Raw genomic sequence first — 13,103 nt, forward strand, 5'->3', positions numbered from 1 at the left:
AATTTAAGGTTTCAACTATGGTAGAAATAAGAAGGTAAAGTCATGCAATTATATGTTTACATTTTTATACCCTTCACCATAGTATGGAGGGTATATTACGTTTGTAATTTCGTTTGTAACACCTCGAAATATACATTTTAGAACCCATAATATATTCTTGATCAGCATAAAATTCTATGTCGATTTAGCGAGGTACGTCCGGCTGTCCGTCTGTGGAAATCACTCTAGCATCCGAACGAAATGAAGTAAGTTGATAAAAAGTTACTCAAATGTGTATTATGACTGCAGGACTTTTGGTATTGAAAATGGGCCATGTAGGTCCACGTCTTCGTTTTTTGAAAATTGCCAAATTTGGACCAATTGGTGGAGGGTATTCAAAGTTCGGCCCGGCCAAACTTAGTTTTTTACTTGTTTTTTTTTTTTCAAAGTTATGCATTTGACAACATCTCATTGTCACAATATATATTTATAAATCCATACAAGTCAGAGATGGGAACCTGCTTTCTAACCAGGGGAATATGACAGACTTTGAAATGACTTTACTTTCTTAATTCTACCATGGTTTCAACAAATATTTACACATAAAAAAATCGTCATTTCCGTCTTCATCATTTTTGGGGCTGGCAAATATTCCTCACTTCATTACTGGAAAAATCACTAGCACTGCTATTATTACTATCCATTTATAGAAATACTAATTTTTTAATATTGCTGAAAACTGAACGACAATAAACACGTGCTCACTAATAGTACTGATTCAAAGTGAAACAGACTGACTTGGTTCATTTTTGATTTGAAAAAAGTCGAAAATTACAGTCGTTGACTTAGGTTTTTACCGTCATCTTTGGAACGAAACACTTTTTGACATTGTGCTTTACAGGGTAAACAGAGTTTTCATATACGGGGACATTGGCACTAATTTCGGCATTTTTTATATTTCATGACTTGGTTCGGTATAGTAGTGAGCCCTCCATATCAAAATCGGAACCGATCTCGATTAAATTTGACAAAGATATTTCTGAGCTGTATTTGATATATTTCCCTGAATATCGTTGTTACGGAGTGCACATTACGGTTGTGGGTAACAAATATAACAAATCGGATAAACAGTATATATGGGAGCTATAGCTATAAAAAGGTAAATCGGGCGAAGTTATATATGGGGGCTATATCCAAATTTGAACCGATGTGGATAAATTTAGCAAAGGTATTTCTGAGCTGCATTTGATATATTTCCCCAAATATTGTTGTTACAGAGTGCATATTATGGCTGCGGAGGACAAAAATAACAAATCGGATGAACAATATATATGGGAGCTATAGCTATATCTGAACCAATTTCGATCAAATTTGGCATACTTATTTTCAGGCCTAATTTGGTTGTATGTGCAAAATTCCATACTATTCGGGCTGATATTACACGTTAAAGGTAAATCGGACCAAGATATATATGGGAGCTATATCTACATTTTGACCGATTACCTCCAATTTCAATAGGGTTCGTCCTTGGGCCAAACAAATGATTTGTGCAAAATTTCATCTGGATAGGGTAATAAGGGCGAACTGTTCTTTGTTTACAAAAATGCAGACGGACAGACGGACGGACGGACATGCACAAATCGACTCAGAATGTGATTCTATGCAGATCATCAAAAGCAACTATGGGTCTATCTCGTTTCCTTTTGCCTGTTACAAACAAATGCACAAAGACGTAATACCCTGACCACCTTGTGGTGTAGGGTTTACAAATGCAGCATAGCATAAAAAACAGCATTTGAGAACTTTTTAGTAAAAATTACTTATCTTAGCCCTTGCTTACCAAACACATACATACCTACATACACCTTTAAATTTTATGAGACTAATTTTTGGATGTTTTCTAACTTAAATACGGGTTTGGGAATAGTACTAAGATTTCAGGTCGATATCCTTCCACATTTCCCTGAGTGAATATTTCATTTAAATTTTTTTCAGGATTTTTTTTTGCATAAATGTATGAAATTTTATTTATTTCTTTATATCGTTTTATACAAATACACTTAACTACAATTTATATATATTTTCCTGCGTTTTTATTAAAAAAGAGTATTGTGTTTTATTTTAATTTCTATTGTTCCGTTTTGTGTGTTTGAATTATTTTATTTTTTCATTTTTTTTTTTTTTTTTTGAAAAACAACTTAAAAATAATATCACTATTATAATTTCACAATATTTTTTTATTAATATTTTTTATTATTTGCATTCATCACTACTATAATTGTCTAATTTTGTAAATTTTGTTTAAAGGTCCAAAGAACTGTTTAGAAAACAAATATTTAAAAAAAAAACAAGCAAACTTAACAAAGACAGAATGTTAAAAAATATATAAATTTTATAATATTTTTTTAAATATATTTACATTAAATATAAATTACAAGTGTAAGACAATTTAATGATGGGAGGTCAATGGCAAGGACATACATTGTGTCGTCGTTCATTATGTATTTATAAGGATAACGAATTGTTGCAGTTTTGATATTTGAACATTAAATAAATGTAAAGCTCCCATTCTTCGCAATAGGCAATGTTATAAAAATCACTACTCGTTTTGGATACATATAATGGGATCTTTATAGAATTATTATTTTTTTTTTTTTTTGAAATTTCCTTAAAATTGTCTATGTAGCCTCCTCCAATGACCTTCCAATTTTATAATATTTTTTTTTTTTTTCAAAAAAAAAAAAACTACAATTTACTTCAGAATGGATATGTTCGAGTCACAGAGAGAGATAGTAGTTTCTTTTTGTAGTACGTTTTAACAATAGTATTCTAGAGAGAATAGTTTGATCTACAGCATAAAAAATTCAAAATTCGGTATGGAAACTCTGTGCGGTATCAATCATTTTAGAGGTGAGAAAGATTTCAGCATTCGAGAGGATCTGAAAGAGAGAGAAAAAATAAATGTTAAATTGAGAGTAGTTATAAAAATATATAAATCCTGGAAACTAACGGTGGCATCAATATCAAATTTCAGGATATCAGTTCTTTTCCTTTGCCCAATAACGAATTTAGTACTAATTAGTACTTTTCGTACAATTATAGTATACATTTCCAAACCACTTTCTTCTCAACAAAAAATTGGATATAAATGTTTCTGTTGATGTCTGAACAGTAACATTTAGGATTTTAGGATTTTTCAGCCAATATTCAATTAATTGTAACTCAGTACTTTTTGTACAATTATGGTACAAATTCAATTCAATTCAATTCAAATTCTAGGATTCCAGCCCTTGAATTTCTCCCAATACCCAATTTAGTACCACTTAGTACTTTTCGAACAATTATAGTACATTATTCTAAATTTACCTCCATATCTCAATTCCAGACATCAACAGAGACATAAATATCAAATTTGAGTATTCCAGTCCCATTACTTCTCCCAATACCAAATTATGTACCATTTAGTACTTTTCGTACAATTATAGGACGCATTTTCAAACCACCGACAAATCTTAAGTACAGATTTCATCAGAAATTTAAATATCAAATTTCAGAATTCTATCCCTATCTCTTCATCTAATACCACATATAGTACCATTCAGTACTTTTGGTACAATTACAGTACACTTTTCCGAAACCACCTTAATATGTCCAGACCACACATAAACACCGATCCTCATACCAAATTTCTTATTTCACGCACCATATGTTCGCCGAATACAAAATTGTACAAAATGCAGTACCATTAAGTACTTTTCGAGCACTTGTAGTACACCTGTTCAAAACCGCCTCCATTTTTCAATTTCAGATAAAAACAGGGACCTCAATATCGAATCTCAGGATTTCAGTTCTATTCCTTCCCAATATCCAGTTTGGGACCACTTAGTAATTTCGAACAATTACAGTACACATTTCCTAAGCTACCTCCATATCGCAATTCCAGATACCAACAGAGACCACAATATCAAATTTGATTCCAGTCCTATCCCTTCACCCAATTCCAAATATAGCACCATCCAGTATTTTTCGTACAACTATAGTATTCAAAAAAACAATCCCATATCTCAATTCCAGATACCAACAGAGATCTCAAATCAAAATTCAGCATTTCAACTCTATCCTTTCACTCAATATCAAATTTAGTGCTATTTGGTACTTTTTTACAATTGTTGTACACATTTCCGAAACCACCGCTATATCTCACCCACAGACACCAACAGTAAACTCAATATCAAATTTGACGATTTCAGCCATATCCCTTCGCCCAATTTCAAATTAAGTACCATATTGTACTTTTCGTACAATTACTGTACACATTTCCAAAACCACCTACATATCTCAATTCCAGATACCAACAAAGACATCAATACCAAATTTTAGGATTCTAGCCCTGTCCCTTCGCCCATTTCCTAATTTAGTACCATTTGGTACTTTTCGTACAAATGGATGTATTTACAATTACAATCATTATACAAACATTATACAATCATTACAATCAGTAATACCAAATTGTACCAAATATAGTACTATTTAGTACTTTTAATGCATTTGTAAAGGGTGTTTGTTTCAGTATACTCTGACAAATCATCATGAATAGACTCACGCTTGAACAACGCTACGAAATTATCCAAATTTACTTTGAAAATCAGGCTATAGAGCAGTTGGCGAATGACCCGTTGTTTTATCGCAAGATTGTGTTCAGCGATGAGGCGCATTTTTGGCTTAACGGGTTTGTTAATTAGTAAGGCCAATCCACAAGAGACCCTACAGACTCCATTACATCCAGAAAAATGTACCGTATGGTGCGGTTTTCACGCTGGTGGCATCATCGGACCTTATTTCTTCAAAAATGAGACCGGAGCTCGCGTTACGGTCAATGGAGATCGTTACCGCACCATGATTAATGATTTTTTGTTAAAAAATATGGATGACATTGATCCGGAGGAGATGTGGTTTCAACAGGATGGCGCTACGTGCCATACGGCGAACGCAACCATCCACTTATTGAAATCAAAATTTGATCGATAAGTTGATTTCGAGAAGTGGACCTGTCAATTGGCCTCCAAGGTCTTGCGATTTGACACCTCTCGATTATTTCCTTTGGGGCTACGTGAAGTCACTGGTTTATGCTGATAAACCAGCAACAATTGACGCCTTGGAGGCCAGCATTGTTCGTGTTATTCGTGACATACGGCCAGCAGTGCTCGAAAAAGTGGCCAAAAATTGCACGTCCAGAATGCACTTCGTCAAGAACAGCCGCGACGCCCATATGCCCGAAATCATTTTCAAATGTTAATGTCACGTATTGAACTTTCGAATAAAAAAAATTGATTAAAATTTAATTTATTGTGTTATTTTTTACAATTTAAAGTTCTATCGAGCTTAAAAAAACACCCTTTAGTACACATTTGCAAAACCTACTTTTTTACAACCCTATCGCCAACAGGAACTCCAATACGAAATATCAAAAATCCGTTCACCCTAACCAAACTGTTCCAAATTTAGTACCATTTGGTACAATTTGCACCCATTACAATTATAATTATAGTACACCTTTCCAAAACCAAATATCAAATTATCTTTCCAACCTTGATTCTCATACCAAATTTCAAGTTTTTATCTCTATCCCTTCACATAATACCAAATGGTACGATTTAAGAAGTTTAGTACCATTTTAGAACTTTTCATAACCTTAAAGATCGAATTTCCAAAGTACATCTTTCCTGCACTCCATCAGTGACTCTCATTTCAAATTTCAGATTTCAGCTCCTATCTGTTCACTCAATACAGAATTTTACGAAATATAGTACTATTTAGTACTTTTCGTGCACTTGTTGTACACATTTTCGAAACAATATCTTTATTACAAACCTATGCCAATAGGAGCCCCAATATAAAATGTCAAAATTCCAGCTTCATCCGTTCACCTCAAACCAAACTGTTACAAATTTAGTACCATTAGTACACATCTCCACAACCACCTTCACATATCAAACTTAATTTCCAACCTTAATTCTCATACCAAATTTCAAGTTTTAAGCTCTATCCGTTTAAACGATACCAAATGATACCATTTTTGAGATTTAGTACTATATTAGAACTTTTCGTAACCCTAAATGTTGGAGTCTCCAAAACAATTTGGTATATCTATCCTGCACTCCATATGTAACTTTTATTCCATATTCCAAAAATTCTAGCTTATTTCGTTTGTCCAATACAAGGTATTCAATTTTTGGTACATTATAGTATGAATTTCCAAAAAACCCAACCTTTTCAGACGCCTACGCACCAACACTGAGCCTCGTGCAAAATTTCAAGATTCTAACTTCAGCCGTTTTGTCTGGGCTTTGATTCTCGATCAGTCAGTCAGTCAGTTATTTTACTACTCTCTTATGTATATAGATTTAGTACATTTTAGTACTTTTCGTACCCTTTTGGTGCAATTTCCAAAAAACCTATTCAAACATCATTTTCTTTGTCAAAAACTCAGACAAATATTTCAAAACTTCTAGGTACAATGTTCAGTACCTTTTGGTACTTTTTGTACACTTCTATATCAAACCTCTGAAATGTCCTTTCAGTACTTATTTTTGTTCTTTTCGTACATTTTTAGTTCAAATCTCCATATATCCCTTCATATTGAACCCCTTTTCCCGAAAAGCCCCTCTCATTAAAATTCCCTAACATAAGTCCCACAAAATTTCACACCTTACCTCTCTTACCTCCCTTCCCCCTACCTTCTCACTCACCTCTTTCAGCGTCAGCTTGCCATTACGATCTTCATCACACAAACTGAAAAGGGTTGCCGCTTCCTGCAGGGCATAACGTGGCGTCTTGGGGTTCACATAGTTCAACAACTCTCCGCGATCAGCTTTGCCATCTTGATTTTATCAATGATTCTCTTAAATTCTTCTCTCCTCTCCACCACAGTTTTCGATATCAACGATTTTCGTATCAGATCATCATCATCGGCCACATTCACCTCCGAAAACTCTTCTATGCTCAACTGATCGTCACCATCCTGATCAAATTGCCTTAGCAAATCATCGACAAGCTCCAAGAGATTACTTATACTCGATTCGGGATGACGAAATGAGAGATACTCATCAATGGTGAGCGTGAAGAGATCGGTGCGTGCTGCCTCCGACCAGCGGGCCTTGTCGCGCATCATATCTTCGCGAGCCTTACGATTCAAGGCGGTGTGCTTGATTTCGTTGTGCTCATCGATGTCGGCCTCGGTCATGCCATGCTCTTTGAGAAAATAGCGATGATATTCTTCCCAGGTGACGAGGCCGTCAGCGGGGGATATGTCAACACGACGAAATTCTCGGGGATTCAGTTGTATGGCCTCATCAATGTGATCCACAATGTTCTTGTTGATATATTGTCCCAACTCCTTGATGGTCAAGAAGTTGTCGTGGTTGCGATCCGCTCTGCAAGAAAGGGGAAATTGAAAAATTAAATTAACGAAAATAATTCAGAAAATGAAAGATAATACGTCTTCGGTCCATGTTTTTTGATGGGCATGAAAATTGAAAAACACATTTTATGGTCTCAGAACAAATTATAGGTGAAATCAGATATGTTTGGGGCCCCAGGGGGTCACCTCATATGTGGATATAACGGTACACATGTGCGACAACTTTTTTCAAATCATCAATTAGTAAATATGCCCAATACCCTTGCGATAACCAAAATCAGGGGGTGCCTTTATATAGAGGTTGAAGATTACATCGAAAAGTAATCAAAAAAGAGGGGCAAATTACCCCCCTCTTCCACACGTTTGGAATTTTTGAGATTTTGGGCAATGTGGCAGATAAAAATACGAAGAATATTTTATTCATAGAAGAGATGCATAGAATCACATTCTGTGTCGGCTTATGCATGTCCGTCCGTCCACGTATTCTTGTGAACAAAATACAGGTCGCATTTATTATCCGATTGAGATGAAATTTTGCAAACAATATTTGTTTGGCTCAAGGACAACCCCTATTGAAATAGGCGAAAGAAATCGGATCAGATTTAGATATAGCTCCCATATATATATTCCATCGATTCCGGTTTAATTGTGCACCAAATGGCCAATATCAGTCCAAATTACCTGAATTTTGATACATCCGACGGAATTCAGATATAGCTATAGCTTCCATATATATGTTTCATCGCATTTGGTATTTAAATCCCTCAAATTCGTAATATGCATTCGACAACAATGATATTTGGTACCAGACATCTTATAAAGCTCTGAACTATCTCTGCTGCATTTCATCAAGATCGGATCAGATTTGTATGTAGGTCCCTTATATATCTTCAACCGATTACGGGTTAATTATGCACCAAATGCCATTATCAGTCCAAAAGTCCTGAGTTTATTACAGTCTAGAAGTAAGTGGATCGAATTCGGAGAAAATCGGTTCAGACATAGCTATAGCTCCCATATACAGGGTGAGATAAAAAATTGTTACATTTTTTTTAAATTTTATTGAATGAAAGCAAAAAATATCGGAAATAGCATCAAATTATAGAATTTATTTAGATTTGTTCGAATTGGTCACCTTTGGCACGAATTATGGCCTTCAAACGGCCAAGGAAACCGTCACACGCTGCCCGAATATTGGTCTGCGGTATTTTGGCCCATTCCCGGTGAAGCGCTTGCTTAAGGTGATCGACACTTTGGTATTTTTTAGTGCCAACCTTGCTTTCCAAAATACTCCAGACACAGTAGTTCAACGGATTAGAATCTGAAGATTTCGGTGGCCATTGTGCGCTAGAAATGAAGCGAGGAACCTCATTTTGTAACCATTCTTGGGTGGCGCGTGCTGAGTGCGATGGTGCTGAGTTCTGTGGGAATGTCCAAGGTCTGCGGCCCAAATGTTTGCGTGCCCAAGCTTTAATACACCCTCCAGAATATTTTTTATTCTGATGCCAAAGTCGATTAATACGACCGGAGAGCGACCATCGGCTGTTATGGCGGCCCACACCATCACCATGGCCAGCGCTTGAGTTCTGGTGGCCAACCGAAGGTACACATTTTCAAAACAAACAAACTGCTGGACAACGAATGTTTTCTTATCGGAGAAACCCATATTCGGAAGTTCACCACTTTCGGCCAAGCGAAGTAACTTTTTAGCTCTTTGAGTCTATTTCTTTCTGATGAGGTGTAAGTTCTTGCACTGTTTGGAATTTCAATGGCTTTACCCCGAGCTCATTTTAAATATTTGCCGAATGGAATATTGCGAAATGTTCAGTTCACGAACCATTTTTCGGCCACTGCGACGCTGGTTTCGATCAAGTCGCTTTTTTACTTTTCGAACTATTTCTGCTGATGTTGTTGTTTTCTTCCGTCCACTTCCTTGACGTCGGGCTACGCTACCAGTATCACGGTAACGAACGATGGTACGAGACACAAAAGATTTATTCACATTTAAATGCTTGAGTCCTCTAACGATAGCCACTTGCGATTTTCCAGCCAAATATAAAAAAAACACACTATCACGCTTGAACTCCATCACGAATAACTTTTTTTCTGGAAAATTCTCACCAAAATGCTTTTGTACGCTTGTAAACAATATAATGAGCTATCACTGGAAACAATTTAACAGATGTTGCACGAGTGGCTTAGAAAGTTTCTGAAGTTTCCAAAAGTGTCCCCTCTATTCAGGTTACTTTGCGATGTATATTTTTCAAGCACCGATATACGTTTCTACTTTCATAATCTGCTAGATTCAGGGAGATTTGTAATGATTTTTATGTTTTCCACGGCGTAATCTATATTCCTTGACCATCTAATACTTTCCAGCACAATCGATCGTTATATTTCTATCAAATTTCAATCTAGTTTGAAAATGGACTAACTTGTTTGATACCTCTACAACGAACGTCATGCATCGAGGGAGTATATTCTTCGGGAAAAATACACAGATTCTTATTTTCATATTTTAACTAAAATTCATTAACTTATGTTTCCGGATAATGTTCTCCCCGTTTGCTCTCATATACTCCGACGGAAATTCAACACCAAACAACCTTCAGATTATTAACCATCATTTGCAACACACAAAAATCCTTATCCTTAAATAAAAAAAACCTCAAAAACTAAAAACTCAACCAAAAAAAAAAAAAAAAAAAAAAAAAAAGGACGGATCTTTAATTCGAAAAGTTTTGCCATGTGGTTGGGATGATAAAAGACTAAAAGTTAGTTGGCTCCCTGAGTAAAGTTTAGGGTGGCGCTCAGTTATAATTAACCGCAACATCGCCGCTACAAGCATCAGACGCCAGCGCCAAACAATAAATTACTGCGAACTTTATAATTATTCGGGATGTAAGGATGTATGTGGTGGCGGTGGCGGTGATGGTGGTGGTGGTGTTGTGTGTGGTTGGAACTACAGGTGTTCATGTGCACATGCACATTCACATGTATATACTCTCTTCGGCAGGTGTGGTATCTCATTAATGAGCGGGCTTTGTCTTAAGTCAATATGTGTGATATTGGTAGAACAGGTTATCTAATTTTCAAAGCTTTTAAGTCTTTCTGACTGGGAGTCTTTCACACATAAGTCATGGGGGCCAAAAATTATAGGCCTCAAATTTTTTTTTTTTACAAAAATTATAAAATTTTTGAAGATTTTTGTTTGTGAGGAGCATTTATATTGCTTACGAAGAAAGTCGTTAGATGCAAAAACAAAAACAATAAATAAATAAAAAATGTTAAAACGTGTCAGTCAGTTTTGCCGACAGATGTATACCCTCAGCCAATGTTCGATTTATTAAATATATTTTGACTTTTGTTATGATTACTCAAATTGTTGACCCTCTATGGAGTAGGTTCCGAAGGAACGGGTCAATATTGTCCATTTCGTATCGGACCAAAATAAATATGATACATATACATAGCGACGTGCCAGGTTTGGGTGAGGTACCAGAAGGGGTTCGCAGATATCAATCATCTGCACAACAGATCTTGTGTTAGCAAAAATGTTTGTACGTGTGAAATTTGAAGAGATTTGGATACTTGTTTCGCTTTCTTTGAGCGTTTTTTTTTTTAAATCTTGAACCCTGTGTGGGGAGATACCAGAAGGAATGGTTCGATCTCTACCATTTTTATACCCTACACCACAAAGTGATTAGGGTATTATGTCTTTGTGCATTTGTTTGTAACAGGTAAAAGGAAACGAGATAGACCCATAGTTCCTTTTGATGATCTGCATAGAATCACTTTCTGAGTTGATTTATGCATGTCAGTCCGTCTGTCCGTCTGTCCGTCCGTCCGTCTGTCCATGTATTCTTGCAGGTCGCATTTATTATCCGATTGAGATGAAATTTTCCAAACAACATTTTTTGGCCCAAGGACGAACCCTATTGAAATTGGAGATAATCGGTAAAAATTTAGATATAGCTCCCATATATATCTTCGTCCGATTTGCCTTTTATTGTGCACCAAACGTGTAATATCAGCCCGAATAGTATGGAATTTTGCAAATACAACCAAATCAGGCCTGATAATAAGTATTTTTGATCGAAATCGGTTCAGATATAGCTATAGCTCCCATATATCTGTGGTCACAAGCAATAACCGCCTAAGTCGACTTAAGAAAGATCTGAGATATGTATGCTATCTTATTGAACTAACAAAACTAAACATGTGCGTGAAATCCCCATTTCTCTGGCAAAATTATTTAAAAAGATATAAGTAAAAACATATTGACATAAATCGTAAAGAAACCCCTTTACATATACAATAACCGCCTAAATATACTTCCAACCATGTTGCTATAATATATTAATTTTAATAAATAGCCTATAATGGGTTAAACTGTTTTTGCATATTTTTTGTAAATCGTATTGCAATAAACAAGAGAGTTGCATAAGAGCTTATGTAGAGATAAATGGATATTGCAAATTGAGAATGATTAAGAACACCTTCTATCTCTACATAAAATATTATTGCATGTTGCTTAGTATGCTAAAAAAGAGAGCAATGTCTACATAAGCGACTATTGCACATGGCGTATGCTCTCAGATTTTGTACAAATTACAGTTAGGCTTTTATAATAAATGCATTGTGTCAAATTGATTTCAGTTAAGCCAATTGTTCTAAACGTACAGAAGAGAAAAAAGTGTTTATAAAAAAAATATTAAAATATAATTTGGTGAAAAATAAAGAAATATAATATGGAGAACAGCGAAAAGAAGCAGAAAGTAAATTATGTAACAGGTAAGAGAATGGTGAACAAAATAAAAAAAAACTGTATTACTTAGTTCTTTGAATTTTTTCAATAAAAGATTGTGAAGAAGGCAGTCGTATGAGTTTTTTGGAAAACGAAAATTCTTTGCAAGACAACGATGAAAGTCGCATGTCTTTTTCAAAAAAACAGTAATGCTGAATTGCCAATCAATTTTTTTTCTACCCAACTACATACTGAAGCTGAAGAAGATAAGTCAACTAATCATGAAGAAGGGCATTTTGGCAGTGATGACTCAGTTCAAGATCCTGACTACGAACCTTCAATTGGAGATGGTGATAGTAATTGCAATGATATGGAAGACGACGTGGTATTCGACGAAGCTCCAACTACGTCCCTAAAAAATTATTCGCGGAAACTCTCATGCAAAAACAGAAACCACGGAAAAACTTATGTAAGTGCAGTCGGTAATGTTGTGCCAGAGAGAAATTTCAACCTCTGTCCCGTGACTGTCGAATGAAGTGCAAAGCAAAGGTACCGCCGTCATTTCAAGAAAGCATATTTCGAAAATATTGGTCTTTGGGTATTTACAATCAACGAATATTATTTATTGGATCTCTGATTGATATCAACAACAAAAAAAATCAAAGTTTACAAAAGCATCCCGAAAGACCACGAGAACGAAAATTCCACGCTACTTATTGTGTGGAATATGGAGGCCAAAAAGTTCAGTATGCCAAAAATGTTTCCTGCAGTGCTTTGATGAAAGTACAAGTTTTGTGAAATCTGTTTTGAAGAAGAAACTAGATTATCCTCATAAAGAGTTATGCGACAAGCGTGGATTAGGTGCAGGAAAAAATAAGCTGACGGATGATATAATTCAACTTATTACGGACCACATAAACAGCTTCCCAAGTTACGAAAGTCACTACACAAGGAGAG

The 13,103-nt window shown here is 35.5% G+C and overlaps 1 protein-coding gene across 1 annotated transcript; it reads right to left on the reverse strand.

Annotated features, from left to right (window-relative positions):
* Positions 1–2,716: 2,716 nt before the first annotated feature.
* LOC101892374 (45 kDa calcium-binding protein) lies at positions 2,717–7,412 on the reverse strand (the record flags this gene model as incomplete). Its single annotated transcript, XM_059129875.1, is given in 3 exon segments — positions 2,717–2,918; positions 6,729–6,868; positions 6,871–7,412. Coding segments are annotated over 3 exon segments (757 nt in total), but the record flags the coding sequence as incomplete, so codon positions are not given.
* Between the last annotated feature and the right edge of the window lie 5,691 nt (positions 7,413–13,103).

Source organism: Musca domestica, unplaced genomic scaffold (assembly GCF_030504385.1).
Source record: "Musca domestica strain aabys unplaced genomic scaffold, Musca_domestica.polishedcontigs.V.1.1 694, whole genome shotgun sequence".
NCBI classification, from domain to species: Eukaryota; Metazoa; Arthropoda; class Insecta; order Diptera; family Muscidae; genus Musca; species Musca domestica.